Consider the following 23264-nt stretch of genomic DNA (forward strand, 5'->3'; position numbering starts at 1 on the left):
GAGCTTTATGTATTGTATCGCCTGGATATTCACCCATGTGCTTTGTTTTCTCCAGTGCGCCGTTATACCGCACTGTAGAGTTTTACACATTGCTGCATTTGCCGAATAAACCATTTATTCTGTGATTTACCCTCCTGCGCCTGACTCCGTCCAAATCACCCCGTACAGTAATTAATAATAATTAATTAATAATTTCTCACTTCACAATGATTTTACCATAGCACCCAAACATTATTTTTCATGAATTTCCTCATAGACTGAAGTTCACTTAGGTAATATTTTATTTCATTTATTCATTTCATTTTTCAAAACTATTTTTTCCATAATAAATTGTACTTTGAGGTCAATAATAAAGAAATAGTCACAATTTGAACATAAAATACTGTAGAAAAAAAATACCACAGGTAAAAAAAAAAAAAAAAAGAAACGAACAAACAAAGAAGAATTTATAATCATCATTATTTATAGGTCATAGTAGTTCTCCTCATACTCATTCCAAGTACATCAGGTCGTCAGGAAAGCAGAATAGAATTGACATTAGAATGACAGTACAAACACACAAACGGTTGAAATGGTTGCTTCTTTGTCTTATTTCTTCTTCAGATTGTTTCCATCAGCCCAAGCGTACACTGGACAATCATATTATAGGACCACTTGGAAACACATACATCATCATCATCATCATCATCATCATTCGTAATATAGGTCTTCATTCTCAAGTAGCTAGGTTTAGTTTGGCGGGCAGGTATTAGGAGGAAGGCAGTCTGTTACTGTTACTGCCCCAGCAATTGGGAGGGGGCAGCAATGGGGAGAAAGGCAGTGATACCCTGGAGACATTACCTCATCCTGCATGTCATCATCATGCCATGCCTCTGCTGTACACTATCATCATTGCCTTGTAGAGTTTGAGGACCAAGTCAGGGTACTACTGGGCCAGGTCAATATATCTATTAGATCAGGTTGGCATTTGTATAAAAACTCAACAGGAACACATGTATAAAGGCTGAATGAATAATTAAATAATCCCCCCCAAAATGGCATTGCGGATCGATGTCATCGTAAAATCTTCTATATCTAGCAACACTTAATAACATTTAATTTTGTATTTTTTGTCATTTTATTATTCGTTTTTTATTCAAAAAATGGTTGGAGGAGGAGCAGATATAGTTTGCGTGGTCATCTATACAACAGGCTATAAAACACCAATTTGTCACAGTCCAGAAAGCACATATAGATGTGGTTGTACTGTATATAAACATATGTACTGTAACTGTAATAAGATACGTTTTGCGTGCATGGAGTGTTCCAGTATCAGAATGATCGCATTCAGAACGTTCCGACTTCTCCTTCCAGAATTCTGTTAAACACATTGCCTTAGATTCCACACTGATGTTGAAAACCAAGTCGTCCAGAATTCTTAACTGGCAAAGATGAATCTTGAACATAACTTGACATAAGTCTCTCAAGATCAAGATTAATCGTAGGCCATTTTGTCTTTGCACTGTTGACAGATCGGACTGCCATTTTTTATATTAGTCTGTTTTTGGCCATTACTGCCACTATAAAAAGTGCAAATACTTTGGCTGATTCCTCAAACATACTTTATCCTTTCAATTCCTTATTTACTGTTGCCTTGCTTTCCCATGATCTCTTTTCTTTCACTCATCATCCGTTGTTGGAAATGTTTGGAGTTGGGTTTTCTTTATGCACCTTTTTAATGCGTTTTGTGTTTTATGTATTTTCTCGTAAAGATCCCAGCAAACACAAACACAGGATATGTAAATGATAACATGAAAACATTGGAGTTTGTTGTTATAATATTGTATATTTCTCAATTGTATATCTCTCCACTCACATTTAACTCAAACTTGGAGAGTGAGATATTGGCCAACCAATATCCTGGAAATAATCTGAACCAGTCACAGATGGCGTTAATTGGTTAGTTTGTTTGTTGGTTCATGATGTATAGGTACTTTGGTTGATTATCTGATTATTCTGCGGCTTGCCATACAGTCGAGACCCTCTTTCTTATCATCAGTATAGTCCAGTACAGTACCTCCATCTCCCTGGTGCTATTTCTTATAGTCCAGTGTGCTTGGGTAGAAGAATCTAAAGGAAGATGTTTCGTTTTTTACTCCTTCTCACTTTCCAGTATACCACCACCCACCATGTCTTAGATAAAATGAAAGACTAAATGTAATTTTGTTGTTTTTGTTTAATTTTGTTTGTTCTTTATTATACACTTTTTATTGGTCTTCCGATCTCCGGATTCGTCTTTTCGAGTCATAAAAAGTTTTCATAATTGGTCCAATCTTTGCGACGGGCCAGTGGTGAAGACCAGAGACAGTAAGGATCACACGTAGTACTCCTTGTCCTTATTCTTCTTGCTCTTAGAGGAAGTCTTGGCGGCGTTCGGCGGTTTGTCCTTCACCACAGTCCCGTTGGACTGCGATGTGTTACTGATGTAGTTACGGCTCTCGTCCACATGGTAAGATCCCTCGTCCCGGTTGCGGTATTTGTACATGGCATAGAGCAGGATGAGGATACAGAGGGCGGCTGCTGCTATGATGCCAACCACCATCCCCGTGGTACTGCTTGACTCACGGAACACCCCCTCCGATGGACCTGGGTAGCCCTTCACCGCCGGACCTGTTGGGTTAGCTGTGGAGAGGACGAGAGAGAGATAGGGAGAGAGAGGGGCGGTAGGAAAGAGAGAAGAGAGAGAGAGAGAGAGAGAGAGAGAGAGAGAGAGAGAGAGAGAGAGAGAGAGAGAGAGAGCGAGAGAGAGAGAGGAAGTGGAGTTATTATAAGTAGCTCATATCCAACACAAGGTAGCCTTTACCATTCCACACAGAACACATTCCATATACAATATGCTACCGAAAATACTCAAAAAGAAGTAGCACAATGGAAAGTTTATTTTCACCTTCATTGATATTCACACAATGACAACAGAAAGTGAATGGATTTCTCTCAGGTGCATGAACATCAATATACAGTATGATCAATACCATTAGCCACTATGAAAACAGCCTCAAGGTGTGTTAGCAGATTCCAGATCCCCTGACCTGAGTGCACCTACCAACATACCAACAGAGTCACTTCATTATATTTGTATGAGTAACTCATAACCATGGATGAGCTCACCCATAATAGCTCATACAGGTCAACACAGTACAATACTCACAGATCTCACACACATTATATGAAATGGCACATACGGTAGAGTAAGGATGTGAGGACTCTGAGGACATTTTGACAGTCCACAATGATTCATAGTCACCAACAACAGGCAATCCAGAGAGAACCAGCTTTGTCATTATGATGCAAATTACAAATTAGCAACATAATGATCCCCATCAATTTCAGTATATTTCATTTTCAATGAATGAAATGAATTGGCAATGGCCAATGCGGTCTCTGTAATGAACTCTAAATGTTTGATAACAGCGGATTAATAACTGAGCTACACTGCACTTTTGGGAGCCATTTGCACCGGCTGAATGGGAAGCTGATTAGATATCAGACAGCCCTCTTTGTGTTCCGAGTGCCGTCCAAATTATAATCCATCTTCCATCAGCGCTCTCTGATAGGCCTCTCCACTGTTCCCCTTCATATCGCTCTCTCTCGTTCTCTCTCTCGTTTTCTATTTCTCTTTCTCGAAGTCGAGCTCTCCCTCTCTCGTCTTCTCATTATCTCTCCGTCTCTGTGCTAATGCCCTCCTTAGATAAAGTACTTTTTTAAACTCTCATCTCATCTATTCCTCCTCTATTCCTCTCTACCTTTACCTAACTTAATAGTTCATGTTCTGACTTTAGTTTCCCGTGCACAATGTAATGGCAGATTACAGCTCATGAGAAACCCTGGACTAGAGCACTAGAGCAGGTGTGCTAACAATTCTAAAAGACATAGGATGTGTCCCAAATGGCACCATATTCCCTATATAGTGCACTACCTTTGACCAGGGCCCATAGGGACTAAATAAAGGTAAATAATCACATATATATATATATATATATATATATATATATATATATATAGGCACTATATAGGAAATAGGCTGCCATTTGGGTCACAGTCACAAATGCTAGGACAGGAGTAGAGAGTGCAGTAGTGCAGGTGAGCAGCTAACAATGCTAGCAGACACTCAAGGACAAGAGGAGAGGAGAGCAAGCGCCGCTAGGAGATTGAGTGTGACTGAGCCTAGCAACAGATTAGCTTTGCCCGTGACAAGCCAAGTTATCCTTGTAGACAGGTGTGAAGAAGGCGCTGGCCTTGTGGGCACAAGCCACCGGCTGACACGCTGACAACACTCCCCTCCTCCAGCTAACATTTTGAAAGGAGAGAGAGGAGAGTTTATAGAGGGTTAGCTACTTTTGTTACATTTTCTATCTATTCTTCGGTTCAGGGTCAAAGATTTGACAGTGGAGATAATGTGATGGCTGGTGGAGTGAAGAGGAGGAGGTGGGGGAGGAGGAGGGAGGAAGAGAGGTCGAGAGAGGGCGAGAGAAAGGAGAGAGATAGGAGAGAGAGGGTGAGAGAGGGAGAAAGAGAGAGGGAGAGCGATAGACGTAGAGAGAGGGAGATAGAAACAGAAATGGAAAGAGTGACTTGTTCGTATGGAGCAGTGTTCATATGGAGCCAGTCAAACAACCTCTCCCTGACCTCGCCCGCCCCGCCGTCTTGTCAACCGTCCAGCCATGTCTGAGGATGCTGGGAGATGATGTGGAAACCGGCCACTAGGGGCAACAGTGAGCGCTGTTACCTTCAAGTAGGTTTTGGTATTGCTAGGGCGTTGTGGACAGGGATGGTGGATGGGCGTAAGCATCTGCCTCTGCTTCCTTTAGTTACTACTTTTAATTTTTATTTTTTATAAACAATACAAAACATACACATACAAAAGACTACATCATACAAACATCACTACATCACACCTGGCCAGACCCACTAGCCCCCACCCCCATCTCCAGCACCCTTATCACTTTCTGCCACATGGCCTCAAAAGGCACCATTTTGTTTCTCTCCGTCACCCATGCTCTTTCAATTTTTAGATAATAAAGCATTTGACCTTTCCATTGCATGAACGACAGAGGATTGGCTGATTTCAAGTTTTTGAGTATACATTTATAATTGATGAGAAGTGTATTGTCCAACCCATCGGGTATGGCACTGCACCCTCATATGTCATGTCTTCAAATATACAGACAGACTAATTAACCGTTGTCCTAGGGTCAAAATGACCCGCCACTGTGTTGAACCAACTTTATTGAATTTGTATATTTTTTGGATCATTTGTGAGAAGGAGGCAGTGATACTTTCTTTAAAGTCTCACTGCCTCCTTCTCACAAATGATCCCAAAAATATAAAAATTAAATAAAGTTGGTTCAACACAGTGGCGGGTCATTTTGACCCTAGGACAACGGGAGGGTTAAAAGTACATTTACATTGCAGTACCTCTGACATCCATCTTTCCAACTCCGCCCATAACTTTTAAATTTTGAAACATTCCCAGAAGGCATGAATTATTGAGTCATTAGTAGTTTACATTTCAGACATGACTCTGCCGTTGTGCCGTAGAATTTGTGAATTTTGTCTCTTGTATAATACATTCTATACATAAATTTATACTGGATTAAGTGTAAATTTTAGTTAACTGTAATCTCGTTAGTTATGTTCCAACATTTCCTCCATCTTGTGTCAATATCAGTTATTTTTATATCTTGGTTCCAATAGTTTATATTTGTTTCTATGAGATTGTCAGTTGTATAGGCTCACTGCAAGATTTTGTATACAGTAAAAAAAATGTTTCAAATGGACATTTTGTGATATAGATTTTTTACGTTTTTAAGTCAACCCAAAATTGCTTTTTAAAGCTGTCATGGAAATACATAGATTTCCTATTACCAAGTCATTTACGGTTTCTATGCCTTTAGTTTTCCATGTGGGGTAATTGGTATTACCGAAAATAAATGCAAAAACATTGGCGGCCAATCCATTCTAAAGAGGTTTATTCTACCTGGAAGATTTATGGGAAGATTTTTCCATTTAATTAGATCTGCTTTCATATTGTTGAGTAATGGAATAAAGTTATCTTTATATATTTGTTGTTTGTTGTCACTTATTAAGCATCCTAAGTACTTAATATTTGTTGTGGTCCACTTAAAGGATGGCTGTAGATCGTGAGTTATTTTCCCTTATTCTTATTGCCATTATTTTGTTTTTTCCACGTTCATTTTATAACCTGAGATCTTTGAGTATTCTGAAAATATTTTTAGCAAAGGGGGAATTTAGTTTTCAATATTGGTCATCTGCACATAAGTTTAGTTTATATTCATGTTTACCAATAGTGATACCTGTTACGTTTGGGTCCTGTCTAATTCTTTCTGCATGTGGTTACAATTGCCAGTGCAAACAGGAGGGGGGAGAGGGGACATCCCTGTCTTGTACCCCTTTCTAAAGCAATTTCATCAGATAATTTATTATTTGTGTATATTTTGCTTTAGGACGTTTATACAATATTTATATAAAATGTATTATTTCAGTTGGAAAGTTGAAAGCTTCCAAAGTTTTGAATAGAAAAGGCCATTCAACACGATCAAAAGCCTTTTTTCGGCATCAACAGCCATTATTGATTAATCTATTTCTGCCTCTCCAAAGGTTGCAAGTTCAAATCCAGCGATAGAAAGTTGTTTTTGAGATTTAGTTTTATACCTATCCCAAACCTTAAAAATGTGGAGTTAATGCCTAAACTTAAATATTTCGGAATTTGACGTTTGCAACAACTTCAAAATTAGACGTTTGAGAAACATGCATGAACGTCTAATTCTGACGTGAGACTGTGAGAGCTAGTTGCCTGAGACACCCTCGGCGAGTGGGGTCACGGCATGGGATCAGACATTATTGAAGGCGACCCGGGAGAAACTAGGGTTAAATGCCTTGCTCAAGGGCAGATATATTTTACCTAGTCGGCTCAGGGATTCGAACTAGCAATTTTTCGGTTACTGGCCCAAGGCTCTAACTGCTAGGCTACCTGCCAATAGGAGTCAATCGGAGACTGGTGCGAAAATTCAAGATACGTGTGCAGATCTCACATCAGAATACCACCCAGCATGCTCAGTCTCCCTCTCCCTTCTGAGGTGGGCTTTTCACCTCTGCCACCTGCTTCTGTACATGTGGATCTGTTAATTGGCATCCCACTGACTACAAACTAACAGGAAACGTTTCTCAATGTGCCTCAATGCACCACTAGGGATCATATAGAGACTTATAGAGATAATATAAATAATGACTTTTGTCCGCAGTCTTGAATCTATCAGTTTGTTCTTCTACTCTCTATACTAATCTCATGAAACATAAGCTCTTCTCCTGTCCTCTTTTACCCTAAGCATATGTTGTACAGTACAGTACAATTAGCACATAATGCATGCTAATGGAGACCAATTTGGAAGATATAGAGAAGATATAGAGGAAGGAAATAATGGCAGTTTTGCACGGCAACAAAAAAGACATGAACATCAAATGAACCCTGTAGCTACCTCACTATTGTATGACAAAGATTAATGATTTTATACTTTGATAGATTTTTCTTTGTCGGACCCGGGATTAAAGCTGTAGTCCATTTGTCATTATTACAGCGAATGAAGAATTAATTTACCTTCAATAAGCGGACTCGTCTGGGGAGAGGGAGAACCGTACAGTAAATGTCACTACATTCTCTTGAAGAAGCGGACTGGGGCTGGGGAAGGGGGTAGGGACTACTGTACAGTGAGTGTCACTACTTAACAGACTGGGATGGGGGAGGGAGTATAGAGTTCAGAGCAGGGGTGCAACTTTGGTTTTAGAAGTGGGGGGGACATTATATATATATTTTTTTTATCGTCAGATAAACACTCCAAACAGCCTACCCGACCGCTCGGAGACGTCTGCATGGTCCTAAAGCACACCGTTGCCTCGTTTTGTATCACATTCCAATGATAAAACTGGGGGGGACAAAAATGCCCCCCCCCCCCCCCCCTCTCCAGTGAAAGTTGCGCCCCTGGTTCAGAGTGCAGTGAGTGTCACTACTTAGCAGACTGGGTTGGGGGGCAGAATACAGAGTACAGTGAGTGTCACTACTGAGCGTTGTATTAGCGCTCTTGTCTGTATTGTGCTGACACTGATGTGTCTTTGTCCAGACAGATTAACCTTCATTAAGGATATCAGACTAATAGTCCAGCGCCCAATGAGGTCTATCAAACTATACACACAACCCATGGAACAACCCATGAATCATCAGTTAGTGTCATTACTAGTAGATATACAGTGGCCATTCTATATACTGTAACCTAATACCAACCCTAAATGTACAGTACATTAAGGCTTATTAGTCTGTAGTCCAGCACCAATGGTGTCTATGAAACACAACCCATGGAACAACCTATGAATCCCATGACTCACCGGTTAGCGTCACACATGCAGTAGATGTACAGTAAGCATTTAATATAACCTAAAACCAACCCTAAATGTACATTAAGGATTATTAGAGTGTAGTCCAACACCAGACCCATGAAACAACCCATCAGTTATCGGTTAGCCTTACTCATGCAGTAGATATACTGTAGGTCCACCATTTTATGAGTTTTGTTTGGTGCGTAGGTCTATAGCTCTCTGCTGTTTTTCAATAGGGAAGGGATTTCCAACCCCCCTTATGGAGAGCTACTGGGTATTTAGCTCCCTGTTGTAACACACCTGACTCAGCTAATCAAGGTCATGGTGACCAGCTAATTAGTAGAATCAGATGTACAAGATTAGGGTTAGGTTGAAGCAAAATCCAGCTAGAGGGTTGCTCTTCAGGAGGAGTGTTGATGTATGTCTGGACCCCCTCCCTTTCCTTCCTTTAGTTGGGGTAGAGAGAGAAAGAGAGTTGTTATGGGGAGGTAGTCACGTACACTGACGGTGGTTTAACAGTCAAAATGTTTGTCTTTTCATTTGTCCTCAATGAATAAAATAGCATAAAGGAACTGAAAATCAAATTTTTTGAGTGCGGAACCTCAACTAATGAATCGTATGTCAAGGTAGTGCAATCCCATATAGCTTCACCACCATCCCATTCCCAGAATGCTTCACTCTCCTCTCCTCTCTGCATCTGCCTGTCTCGTCTTTAACAGTCCATCACCAAGGCAAAGCGAAGGAAATTATAAACCCAGGGAGAAATGGCGCCTGAAACAAGTGTTTAAAATGATGGCCACTCTTATAAACTTTGCTCAAGCGTACCCAAGGGTAAAATTAGATGGACAAAAAACAACCTTAAAGTGGTGAGAGACTAGCTTCATGATGGTACAGCAGGGGAGAGCAAGAGAGAGGGAGAGGGGGGCGGGTGAGAGAGAGACACTTCCTAACTTCCTGCCAAATGTATGACCATATTAGAGACACATACTTCCCTCAGATTACACAGACCCACAAAGAATTCGAAAACAAATCCAATATTGATAAACTTCCATATCTGTTGGGTGAAATACCACAGTGTGCCATCACAGCAGCAATATTTGTGACCTGTTGCCACAAGAAAAGGGCAAACAGTGAAGAACAAACACCATTGTAAATACAACCTATATTTATGTTGATTTATTTTCCCTTTTGTACTTGAACTATATGACATTTGAAATGTCTTTATTCTTTTGGAACTTGTGTAAACTTTTGTTTATTATCTATTTCACTTGCTTTGGCAATGTTAACAAATGTTTCCCATGCCAATAAAGCTCTTATATTGAAATTGAATTGAATTGAGAGAGAGCGATGGGAGGGGTGTAGAAGGGGGAGTGAGAGAGATAGATAGAGAGAGTGAGTAATAGAGAGAGAGGGGAGAAAGGGGAGAGAGAGTGAGAAAGCGAGATGAGAGAGAGAGATGGAGAGAGTGAGAAAGATATCGTGAACAGTGAACAGATGTAAAAACTGCCAGAATAACCTTTCTCCCTCTCTTCATTTAATCTCTGGTTGAAACTCTTAGAGTGCCTCCCAAAGGGCACACTATTCCCTAAATACTGCACTACTTTTGACCAGAGCCCTCTGGATGTTGGTCAAAAGTAGTGCACTAAATAGGGAATAGCGTGCAATTTCCTGACCATAATGAAAAACCCTGCTGTTTTATTCATGTTTTATAACCTTCCGACAACGTGTAATGTTTCAGTCATTTAGTCACAAGTCATTTCCCCTCAGCAAGGCTGTCGGGCCTTGATGGGTGGTTGGGTTGGGGTTTCAGCGGGAGAGACAGGAGATATACCAATATACCGGGGAAAAAAGAGACAGCAAGTGAGACAAGCAGATATCATATGACTCTTATTCACCATGATATATACATATGATTGAGCAGAACGTAATGGCATGGCACTAAATTGCATCGTGTCAGTGTATGAAAGGCACTGAGAGAGGTAAAATGAGGTACTGTAAAGGGGGTCTAGTAGCTCTGATGGTCTATTTCCTCGAAGCGACAGCTAGGGTGATATGTCTCTGCTTTGAATTAGAGAAGTTATTGGAGGATTCTCTTCTCTCTGTTTAATTCTAGCTGCGTCTCTTTCTTCATCTATACTGTAGATGCCAACCTAAAGAGACTCCAGCTCTCTCTCTCTCTCTCTCTCTCTCTCTCTCTCTCTCTCTCTCTCTCTCTCTCTCTCTCTCTCTCTCTCTCTCTCTCTCTCTCTCTTTTCCTTCACTCTCTCTCAATTTCAATTAAATTGAAAGGGCTTTATTGGCATGGGAAACACATGTTTACATTGCCAAAGCAAGTTAAATAGAGAAGAAACAAATGGGAAATAAACAAGTAAAATAAACAATCATAAATGAACAGTAAATATTACACTCACAGAAATTTTAAAATAATATAAACTCTCGCTCTCTCTTGTTTTTTTCATACTCTCTCTCTCTTTCTGCTTTATTTCTTTCTTTCTTTCTCTCCTTTTCCTTTTCCCTCTCTCTATCTCTCTCTCTGTAACATTAGCGGTGTTGCACTGGGACTACTAATTTAAATAGCTTTGAAATGCTTGATGCATCCCCCTTCATCCTCTGCTTCTCTCAAGGAGGAGCGAAATGGGATCAGAGATTCCACCCTGTCATTTGGGATTTAAATAAATGGTCCTCTTTAAATACTATTTCTCCTCATTTGTCCCTGTCGAGGGGTTCATTTGTTTGGCAATTTGCAATGGGGGGGAGAGCGTGGGGTTGAGGGGGAAGGAGGGTGAGGGGAGGGGGGGGAATAGGGAGAGTAGGGAACAGGGTGAGGGATGGGGAACAGGGAACGTGATTGGAGACGGGGGAGGTAAGCAAGGGGGAGAAATGGAGAGTAGGGAATGGGAGAAGGGAGGTGGATGAAGGGGAAAACATGGAGAGTATGGAACTGGGGAGAAGGGAGTTAAAGAAGGAGGGAGGTGAGTGCTGAGGAAGGAACATAGAGAGCGAGGACGGGTGAGGCATAGAGGGAAAAGGGAAAGGGTTGCTTCAGGTGAGGGTGAGGCCTGTTCTTGTTCTCCTTGTTGTGAAGTAACGGAGCAAACAGGACTACTTAGACTATAATGAACGGACACAGGGCCGACTGACCTTCATTTAGTGGGATTGATGGTGGTTAAGAGGCGTGGAGAGATGTGCTCTGGTTATGCACTGTCATTTACCCTGTCGTTTATCATCTACAACTGGATTGATTTACTGTAGGTCTTTACAATTCTCGCTTTACGGTTATGGTTTGACAAGAAAAATGCATGCATGTTGACCTAGGAGATACAGTTATATTACAATACATACAGTATATTGGGATGGTAAAATATAGTACAATACAGCACAGGAGCGTGTTGTACTAATAGTACTAGTACTATACAGTACTACATTTAAAGGGCAGGAAGCATGAGCTTTTACTCAACAAAGTAACAAAACAGTGTGGTCCAGTGGTAACCCGTCATTCTGCCCCACCTGTTTTGAGCCCCACCTGTTTAGCAAAAACATTTTGGCATTAATACGTGTCACATATCAGTTTGCAAAGAATAAAAAAATAATTGAGTTAATAAAGACGCATAAAAAAATTGTCTCTTTTTTGATTTGTTGAGTAAGGCAGCTCCAAAATGCAGATGTTTTAGCCTAGCTCAGTGCTTTCTGTGGTGGTGGTGGGGCAGCCAGCGGAAAATACGTAGCATAGGGGTTGGTAATGTTCTCTAGTTGCGCCGTGATTGGCTCAGTGTTCTGTCACTCATGGGGACACTACGTAACCGCAAAATCTATGGGGAGAGCTCGAATATTCAAGCCCCTTGGGTGCTGCCATAGAGTTACATTAGAAGTGCCCATCCAAGAAGGCTCAAGGTCATTGGCCACAGATACAATGACGTCAAATCACGTTATATCTACCGTAGCTTTGATTGGACTGATCATGTCAACATCATACTTTCAAATTCTAACCTAGCAAGCTAGACAAGCAGTCATCATCATGAATTACATCGACAATCTACTGGCAAATCCTTTTCAATCCTTGTCATATGAAGATAAATTATACATAAAACGTACCGGTGCTCATCGGCCATTGGACATAAACATCACACAACAAGTTGGGTTTGGAAGGAATCAGTGGCTAACTACAAGCGTTGCAAAGCAATCACTAGCCTGCTATTCAGTGGAGTGGGTGTGTGGTCCAAGTCTGGGTTTAAGGGTCTCTTTTCCAAGCTTAAAAGCATAAACATTCAACACCATGGGCATTGGCCATGCTGTCAATCCAGCATGACTTCTGCCACGTTCAAAACAACTGGAAACATGGAACTGGGAAATCCCAGACAACTGGGAACTCTGAAAAAAATGAGCTCCAACTGGGAAAATACGTTTTGAACAGTCATCCAACTCGGATTGCCAAGTCGGAAACTTGGGCCTCTTTCTAGAGCTCCAACCTGAAGATCACTGACATCATGATTCAACAAGATTTGCCCACAAGGACCGCCACGGGGACCCTTCCTGTTCAAGTGAGCACAGTATAACAAGGTCCAAAAATGTATTGTATGCTGCTGCATAAATGATGTAATATGCCAGGGAGATATGTATACTGTAGCTAAGAAAGTAATACTAAGTGTATGTTGTGTAGTAAGCTGTTAGTAGCCCATGTGCCTCAGCCTAATAATTTGGTCCCTTTCCCACTCATATGTATGAAAAAATGTATGCACTCACTAACTGTAAGACGCTCTGGATAAGAGCATCTGCTAAATGACAAAAAAGTAAATGTAATAATTTAGCCTACAGTTTGGTGCACATGCAGCCTATAGCCTGTTTTAGAAAAATGTAATCATCAAATATTGTAAGAGCTTTCATTGTCTGCTTATATGACCCCTTTATTTATCCTACGGTTCTGACTTGGTGTACAGGGAGAATACTGTAAGAACGGCCTATGTTCTGAATTATGTCGCTGTACATTGCAAAAGTGCTGAATAAATAGTTATATTGACTACGTCCGTCCTAGCTCGCTAATTAATATCTTAATCGAAATTACGAATTGCCTGTTATCTGCTCATCGTCCCCTTATGCCATAGTTTGTACATCTCAATTGTCAGTAGAAACCACATTTGTTTAAGCAAGTCAGCCATATCAGCTATGTTTTTTTTAAAGGCGGTAAATGAGGCTGAATTAACTGTTTCGCTGCCAGACAAGGCTCCGCTGATAGCCAGGTGTAGCAGTGGTAAGGATTCACTCCATGGTGCTGAAAAGAAAGCTCTGCTGTTGGGACAGCTTTATGAAAGCCCTAACAGTTTGTGGGCACCGTTTGTCACCGTTATAGTGCAATTAATGTATTGTTTAGCATTGTGTTGTGTAGTGGCTTTGCTGGCATGCATCAATTTTTTTTGGGTTGAGTTTGCCCCACCAAGATTTACATGTTAAAATCGCATCTGGTGTGGTCAAAGACTTAGTCGTAGTCACGATATGGTTACCTATAACTACAAACATGGTTGTTACATATTTATTAACTTATTTCCGGATATCTTCTAAACTACCCACAATGCACTATTTCTCAACGTCATATGGAGAATTTACTCTGTGCTACCGAGTTCGTATGCTAGCTCGGTAGCTAGCTCAAGCTGGCTAACGTTAGCATCCTCTTCACAGACTTTGTGGCTGTGTTATCTAGTCGGAACCCATTAGCACGGCAGGCTCTGGTGTCTTCTTGCCGTGGGCTCAAAACTAAAGAGAAAATCATACCTGCTAATTGTGTAGTACCTCGTCTGTTCTCTTTTTTGTTTTGTAAACTTTTCGACATGTTCTCTGAGAAGTATATGAGAATTAGAGTGGCGCAGTGGTCTAAGGCTAGCTGTGCCACTAGAGATCCTGGTTCGAATCCAGGCTCTGTCGTAGCCGGCCGCGACCGGGAGACCCATGGGGCGGCGCACAATTGGCCCAGCGTCGTCCAGGGTAGGGGAGGGAATGGCCGGCAGGGATGTAGCTCAGTTGGTAGAGCATGGCATTTGCAACGCCAGGGTTGTGGGTTCGATTTCAGTATATAAAAAAAAAATGTATGCACTCACTAACTGTAAGTCGCTCTGGATAAGAGCGTCTGCTAAATGACGTAAATGTAAATGTAAATGTAAATTAGGCTACGGGGGTTTTGTGACTTTTTCTGCCTTGGCTTAGTGCTAGCGCGCTAGCTTACTGAAATCTGGAATCTATGTATTTGGGATTTTTCTTGCTATATTATTGGATTTCCCTGACTCTCCCACACCCTAGGAAAACATTTTCCGACATGACTTTGGCATTCTTCAGAATTCTGATCGGTTTTATGTAATAACTGACAAAAATAGAAAAGTAAGGTGTAACTTCGCATTGGGACTTTTGATGTGTATACTAATGCAAATCCATATGTTACATGTGGTTACGTTTATGCTACCTACCCTTTAAGGATGTTCACTACAATTCAGTATTACATCCAGGATAGTTTAGTCAGCTATTACCATGCATGTACATGATAGATAGATGACGATGTATTATCCCACCCAGGACTATGGTTGAAACCTACCTAGCTTGGATGAAGTACACTCCCCTCCGTATGTATTTGGAACGTGAAGCTAAAATGTATACATTTGTCTCTATACTCCAGCATTTTGGATTTCAGATCAAATGTTTACTGAGGGGACAGTACAGAATGTCACCTTTTATTTTAGGGTATTTTAATATATTTATATTTTATAGTTTCAATATGAAAGTACTTTATGTATCTAGTCCCCCTATTTGAAAAAGTTGTATTATTTTTTGTATTAGTCAAAAAGTTTTCTCCATATTCTGAGCACGAAATGACTACAACGTCTGTATGTCTTACGCTAGGATGGGGTGTGTCTGTATAACTGCGGGGGGGGGGGGGGGGGGGTTGGCTAGCTCACTGACACATCACTGTAATCCACACAGATTAGTGGTACAGTAGCTCCAACATCACCAGCTGTCAAACTCACTTGTCACACCACAGCAGTGGATCAACCCTGCAGACAGGTCACTGTAGCAACCTACAGCTGGAGTAGAGCTTCCTTCCAGAAGGCCCAACACAAAATGGTATTACCTATAATCTCTCCTCTTCAAATAAGAGAAGAAGAAGTGATCCCATCCATTCGTCTCTCTATCTCTTCCTTCACATACAGACAGATCATCTGTATCAACCTACTGCTGGTGTAAGCTGTGTTAAGTAAAAAATAGGTGTTCCGTTTGTCCTTAAAGTACATAACTGTCCAGTGAAAATCTTACTTCATATTCTGTTAATATATACCAAAACAATGTTGTTGGCTCATCCTATATTCGTATTATTGGCCAAAGCATAAATTGGAGAAAAAAACACATCAAAAACCCCATTTCAAACTTGTACCTCAAACAGAACATTTAAAAAATGTTTGCTATTTTCTCATAGAGGATTATGTCATCCTCCTGAGGGGGATGAGCAGTCCAATCAGCGGTCTACTCGCATGAATATTTTTAATGACCGGTGTACGCCCACACCATTCTGTTGTTGGGGTACGCCCACACTATTCCAACACAGAAAATCTGCTTTTTAATATACTTAATTACCATTTTCTGGAAGGAAAACAATTTAACTCATATGTAATTAATTATAGGTTAATTATAGGTCATATCTAATAGAAATCTGGAAACACTGGACAGTTACTTTAATTTAAGTCTTTAAGAAGAAGAGGTGACCCCATCCCTCCATCCATCCATGTGTCTATTCCTCCTTCCCTCTACCTCTTCCTTCACAGACAGTCAAGTCACTCTATCAACTCAACCACTGCACAAGCTGCTACTTTCCTAACATATTAACTTAAGACTGGTATTACATTTGTCCTTAATTAACTGAATGTCCTCGAGATGAACAAGTGACACCATCCATTCTTCGCTTGCTTTCTTTATTTACCCATCCATCCCTCCATCTTTTCCTTACTTACACTTAAGTCAGTTATTAAGTCTGTCCTTAGATATGAACTTAACTCAATCTTCCGTCCCTTCTTTAATTAGCCATTTGTCCTTGAGAAGAAGAGGTGACATCATTCATCCCTCTATTCATCCATCCATCGATTACCTCCATCCCTCCCTTTACTTTCAGTAAGGCAAGCTGGCCCTGGCCCTGAGGATAAAAATATCATTCTAATTCTATTCTATGTAATTCTATGTCCATGACCCTGAGTGTGGACCTGAGTGTGTCTGATTCCAGGCATGCATGTGCGAGTCCAGAGTGACTCTGGCTATCTGATAATGCTCACAGGACTGTGAATTGAACAAAGAACTGGCCGAGCGAGCATGAAATGAGTTCAACCAATGCTGTGATGATTAATAAACCATGCTTGATCTTCCTAGTAAATGGTGCAGCGGAGATCTGGAGCCCTTTTACCCACAATGCTCAGTGTGAGCGGGTCTGGGTCCAGGGGAGAGAGGGACAAGAAATGAGAGTAGGGCATATGGAAGCTTTCTGTCTCCGCATGACCGCTCCTAAACTCAGGGTTCATCCAAATTGGTACCATATTTCCTATATAGTGCACTACTTCTGACCAGAGCAATTGTGTGCCAATTTGGACACAACCCAAGTGGCTGCTTTAGCAAGAAGAAGTCCTGGATGGATGGGTGAGGGGATATGGATACAGTGATAAATGGCATGATAAAATGTATGCCAGGTTAATATGTTAATAAATGTGTGCTAATGTCGTCATGAATATTAAAAGGTAAACACAGATAACTAGTTATTTCTATACTTTATTTTCTGCTGTGAACTGTATCTGATCCTCAGTCCTGGTTTTCTTTTGAGAAAAAACAAATAGACTGTAACGATAAGAGGAAAACAGGGGGCAATAAAAGCTCTATTCATCCTGTATCAGATTCTAGTCTTCTTTCTTGATTATATGCTCATAAACTTACAATGATTAGAGGAAGCCTGATAAGTGCCTAGTGCTGTTTGGCGCAATGCTCCCGAATAAAGGGTAGACACGACTCCAGACCACACAACCCCCGGTGGTGACTGGGGTCGGTAAATCCGATCTCCTTTAAAATAAAAACTTTTTTTTTTATGTATGGAGCGCAACATGAGTCCAATTGATCACGCAAAAATGAGTTGAATCTGGTGTTTGGTGTTTTGGCCAATTTACTTCTATTCCTTTCATCCTCTTCATGAACTTACAATGATTAGAATGAAACTGCTGTAGTAGCCTATGCTGAAAAAAATACAATCCTGTGTGAGTGAGCATTTGCCCTTTTGGCTGGGGTGAATGGGGACAATGCCAGAGCGAGGCCACTGCTGCCTGCTGGAAGACTAAAAGGTAACGGCACAATATTTTATGGATGTTATTCCATTCCTCTATCTAGGGCAATAATGCATTTCATGCATCACGGACCTTTCCTAACGGGAATCAGGCAGGGCAGTAGGGGTCTGTGTGTGTGTCGGGCGATTGTGTGTGTGTGTGAGGGGCGGCTACAGCAAGTGTTTACTTTTCAGTTTGTTTAATGCCTCTGCAGAAAGCAATTCCACCACTTGGTGAACCCAGAGAAGGATCCCGGGAGTTCTGTTTTTCTAAAAACCCAGAATGGGCCGTATCGACGCTACCACACACGCTGCATGATCTTTTTGCCGCCACCGCTGAGGCACCTCTTCTCCTCGTTTTCCCCTCGCTACGGCTAAATCTGGCATCTGCCACTCAAAACGAATAAACACACACATTGGTTACGTCCCCAAAGGCACCCTATTTGTTATGTAGGGCTCTGGTCAAAAGTAGTGCACTATGCAGGGAATAGGGTGCCATTTTGGGATGTGGAAAATGCCTTAGCGTCAAAGTCTAGCATGCTGATGACGCTGACGTGAAGCCAGAGAGAGATGGAAGGTTGGAGGGATGGAAGGAGGTTGGAGAGGAATAAGAAATAATTGAAAAGATAAATAGAGAGGAATCAGCATACAGGGAGAGGAAGGAGGGGTGGGGTCTGACAGCCAAGCAGACATGACCGTGAAATCCTGTTCCCTCAAAGACAAGTTATTATTATTATTATTATTTGTGTGTGTGTGTGTGTGTGTGTGTGTGTGTGTGTGTGCGTGCGTGCACGTGTGTCAGTAAGCCGTGTCTGGGGTTTATCTCCACCGAGGGAGAGATAGGCCAACATCAAATGGAACAAAATAACAAAATATTGCGAACATGGTTCACAGAATATTGACTACAATGGCGGAAGAATTGGCATAGCTTCATCTGTTCAAGGCCAACAAGCAGAGTCAATTCAAGGGTCTAAAGCACAGACGATGCTTGATGATTGATTTTCACAATTGCTGTAGCCTATGAATTGTTTGGCCTCAATTGGTGAGGAGGATGTGTCCTTATCTCACTCTTGCTAGGGAATTTCTCAGGTCAGAATATGGATACAAGACTTCAGATGCAAAGTCTCTTTCTTAACATGTCTGCCAGGCAGCACCTAATTAAATAATGGGCTACAGTGGTTGGTGTTCTATGGGCCTTTGCTCTGTTTTCCACAGACTTCAATAGAGCACTTTCACTTCCTGTAAAGCTGAATTTGGAATGGTCATGGTTGTGGCGTGAATAAGGTCTATTGACATGCATAGTATTCAGCAGTGGAACAGAGAAGAGAACACAGGGAGAGAGAGAGAGACCTCTTGCTGGGTATGATTGAATAGCCTATTATATGTGGGCAGTGACCTCCCAAGCCAAAAGCGTTATGTTATTATTTCATTAATCTAAGCACTACTATAAAACAATATTTTACCATAATATTTGATTTTATTCACAGGGTGCTTTCCCTTTCCTGTCACTGCCATTTACCGTTTTGATTTATGGCCTTTTCTTTACGTCATTTTTGTTCACTCTCTTTCATAAACCAAACATATTAGCCACCAAATGTTAAACACTTTGGTGGCTGTGCTGATGTCAATGTGCTGTAAAATGCTGGGGGATGGAAATTAGAGGAGCGAAGAGGAAAGAGAGAAAAAAATAGAGATTATTAACCTTAAACTGCCTAAAGGCGAGTGGTTGGTGGAGAGAGAGAACGTAAGGAGGGGGAAGAGAGATAATTTGCTGAAATGCTGTGGGGTGAGTATGATAGCAGCCCTACTCACTAGCCTTCTTGTGTTGGCTAGGCTCTGAGAAATGTTATATTTCGCACGACACAGAATAATTACTATTAACAGATGTGGAGAGACAAGGTATATAAAAATGTGTGAACAAAAACACACATCCTTAAAAAAATGACAGTATGTAGATAAGATACAGTTGGATGTTAGGGATTGCTCTACGGTCTAAGAGGGCTATCTGGCTCTGGTTAGGAACTGATCATTAGATCAGCCTTCGATGTAATTTCTCTCTGCTTGACTCCACTCAGGGTTGGCCCAGTCCGTTCTGCTTGACTCCACTAAGGGTTGGCCCAGTCCATTCTGTGGGCTGTCACTAGGACATGCAGCTGTTCTGTGAGGTGGCCTTGGCACTGTCCAGACTCAGGGTGTGTCCCAAATGGCACCTTATTCCCTATATAGCGCACTACTATTGACCAGTGCCCATTGGGGGCCCCTAGGGCCATAGGGCTTTGGTCAAAAGTAGGGCACTATGAATAGAATAGTGTTGTCAGGATACCAACACTTTACTAACGATACGATACCATGTCAAAGTATCACGATACTGTGCCTGTGGGAACAATTCAGAGTTAACATACACACACCCCCACACAGCCTGGTCCCATCCACATGTATCCCTGTATCCCTGTGTGGTGTCTTGAACCAGAGGGCCCAGGGGGAGGATTGGCTACAATGTGATCTAATCTTAATTCCAGCCCCACACTCTTAGAAAAAAGGGTTCCAAGGGGGTTCAGCAGCTGTCCCCATAGGATAACCCTTTTTGGTTCCAGGTAGAACCCTTTTAGGATCCACGTAGAACCCTCTGTGGAAATGTTTCAAGATGGAACCCAAAAGGGTTCTACCTGGAACCAAAAGGGTTCTACCTGGAACCATAAAGGGTTCTTCAAAGGGCACCTTTTTTTCTAAGAGTGCAGCCCAATACTCAGCCCCTAGCCCCAGCCCAGGACAGCTCTAGCCTTAGCCCCAGCCCAGGACAGCTCTAGCCCCAGCCCAGGACAGCTCTGGCCTTAGCCCCAGCCCAGGACAGCTCTAGCCCCAGCCCAGGACAGCTCTGGCCTTAGCCCCAGCCCAATACCACCATTCCTCACCATATAAATCCCTATGTGGTGTCTTGAACCAGAGGGACCAGGGAGATGATTCAATTTGCTGCAGTGTGATCTAATCCGGCTCCTGCTAGAAGATTAGCTCTGTGTGAGTGAACCTCGTGCTGCTGGCTCCGGAGTTGCATCCCAAATGGCACCCTATTCCCTATATAGTGCACTACTTTTGACCGGAGCACTATGGGCCCAGGTCATACAGAATTAGTGCACTACATAGGAAACAGGGTGCCATTTGGGATGCACTAACTCGCCGCTTGCCACAGTTTACTTCCTTCCGGAGGTAAGAGAAATAAAGCAGGGCAATAAGTAAGCTAGACTGATCAATGTCGCTTGAAGGCTGACAGGGGTTTGAGGGACGAGGGACGAGGAGGTGGGGTGAGGCCACTGTGGGACGAGTGTCCAGTGATATAGCCTACAACATGATCTAGAATTGAGAGAGAGAGCGAGAGAGAGAGAGAGAGAGGGGGGGGGGGGGGGAGAGAGAGAGAGAGAGAGAGAGAGAGAGAGAGAGAGAGAGAGAGAGAGAGAGAGTCTGCTGCCATGGTAAAGTTCTCCACATGGAATCGTCTTGTGTGTTATTTACCTCTAGCCTCCTTCTATATGATTTGACAGTGATGTTCTGCACAGGAACGGTAGCGGGAAAAAGTTTTAACAAAAGGTTTTGGCCTGACATTGTCATCTTGCAGACTTCTTATTGCTGAGGGTAATTTCCTTATAATGGGGAAAATTTCTACAACTAGTTTTAATAGTCATAGTCATCTTGCAGAGTATTGGAATTCTACAGTGCAGTACGAAAAAGTAAGAAAAGTATAGAAATGTCACTCTGGATAAGAGCATCTGATACATGACTAAAATGTCAAATGTAAAATAGAAAACAGATAGCCAAGGAGAGTTTAGCACCATAGATAGCAAAGGAGAGCTTAGCACCATAGATAGCCAAGGACAGCACCATAGCAAGGAGTGGGACAGTACAGTAACAGTAACCGGAGAAACTGTCCCAGGCTGCATCAGTGACAGAGGATCCAGTCCTTCATGGTTGGCTGGCTGCGCTGTCACAGATCCAGTGCTGATCGCTCCGCCAAGCGTGTGAATGGCCCTGAACGTAGATATTATTCAGGATATGGTGTTAGACAGCTGTCACCATGGGAGCACCACAGAACTGGTGTCAAATCTCCCCTCGCTAGCTAGAGAGGGAAAGGAAGGATACCTAGGATATTCTGTTTGGGGAAGGAGAGTGTACTGTAGGGAGAGTGTGCCTCTAAAGCATCCCACACTGTAGTGCCTAGCGCAGCTGGAGCACATTGTTTCCTTTGACAGATTACCTTGTCAGAGACAGAGATGATACTGCAATGCTCACTAAACTATGAGATGATGTGGTAAATGCTAACCTGTAATGCTAACTAATTGACTTGGTAAATATACTCATCTCATTGCATTGCTCTCTTGACTAAGGTAAGCAGATCTAACATGGAAATGTCTCCTTGGGGATATGAGCAGTCTAGATGTGTCCAGCCTAGACTGTGATATATGTATGAATACTGGGTATTAGATTATTAGTATGTAGCCTAACAGACAAGTACTGGTACAACAGGCTACACCTATACAGACAGATGGACAGCCTGGATGTACAAAAGACAGACAGACAGTAGTCTGACAGAGTGGGGTAGACATTAATTTAGTGCTGGCTTTATTACTGCATACAGGTCGATACAGAGAGAGCTAAGGCCTTAAGTCTGGACCTAGTAGTTTCCCTTGCTCTCGATCCACTCGGTGCTCGTTAGAAAAGCACTAGGGTCAAACTTCATTGCCTGCTGTCTGTGGCAAGGTGGGTAGATTCAATTCCAGTGTAATAGGAACACTATAAACATACACATTTTACCACAGATTTGTAGGAGAAATGTGGTTATAGTTTATGTACAATATGCACAATGTTTATGTAGGATAAGTTAACATTGAGCAATACATGATTAAAATGCTGGATTCTAGTGTTGTCTAGAATGTTTTACTGTATCTGTTTGTATGATTACAAAACTTGCATTTCGTTTCTTGAGAAATGTAGATATTCTGCAATTCAATATGTTGTTTATTATTGTACGATTGATAATGCAAATTGTGTCAGCAAGCAGTATGTCAAAGTCTCCTTCCCTAGCAGCTGTACCAGGAAGTAAACAGAGAAATGCTTTCAATTTGTTTACAAATCGTCTACAGTACCTGGCATTGAGGTTAGAAGGTCTTTTATGAGAAACACTTTCAAAACTACTTATTTTTGCTGGGATACGTTATGTTAGCACAAAGCCTTAAGAAAGTAGTTTTTTTGCCAGGATCTTTTATGTACAGTAGCACAAAGCCATGTGTACAGTATAACCTTTCAGAGTGAATCGGTAAACATGGAGAGTTATAGTCTATCAATAAACGCATCCTTGAACCTGAACTAGAAGGCGTTTGGCTGAAAAGAGTTGGCTTCATCACGAGAGAGGCGAGAGATGCCCCCGCACATTGACTCTGTACCGGTACCCCCTGTACATAGCCTCCCTACTGTTATTTTATTTTACTGCTGCTCATTAATTATTTGCTATTTTAAATGTTTT

General features: G+C 41.7%; 1 protein-coding gene across 1 annotated transcript in view; it reads right to left on the minus strand.

Moving 5' to 3' along the window:
• Nucleotides 1–338: 338 nt before the first annotated feature.
• The window catches only part of LOC311100893 (neurexin-1a-like), a 393788-nt gene continuing 370862 nt past the window's right edge, over nucleotides 339–23264 (minus strand). Inside the window, exon 25 of the mRNA XM_084141884.1 lies at nucleotides 339–2661. Coding sequence (XP_083998010.1) covers nucleotides 2354–2661 — 308 coding nt within the window. The 3' untranslated portion in view covers nucleotides 339–2353. The remainder of the gene's footprint in view (nucleotides 2662–23264) is intronic.

The sequence above is a fragment of the Coregonus lavaretus genome (assembly GCF_964263955.1).
Source record: "Coregonus lavaretus genome assembly, chromosome: 25".
Classification (NCBI taxonomy): Eukaryota; Metazoa; Chordata; class Actinopteri; order Salmoniformes; family Salmonidae; genus Coregonus; species Coregonus lavaretus.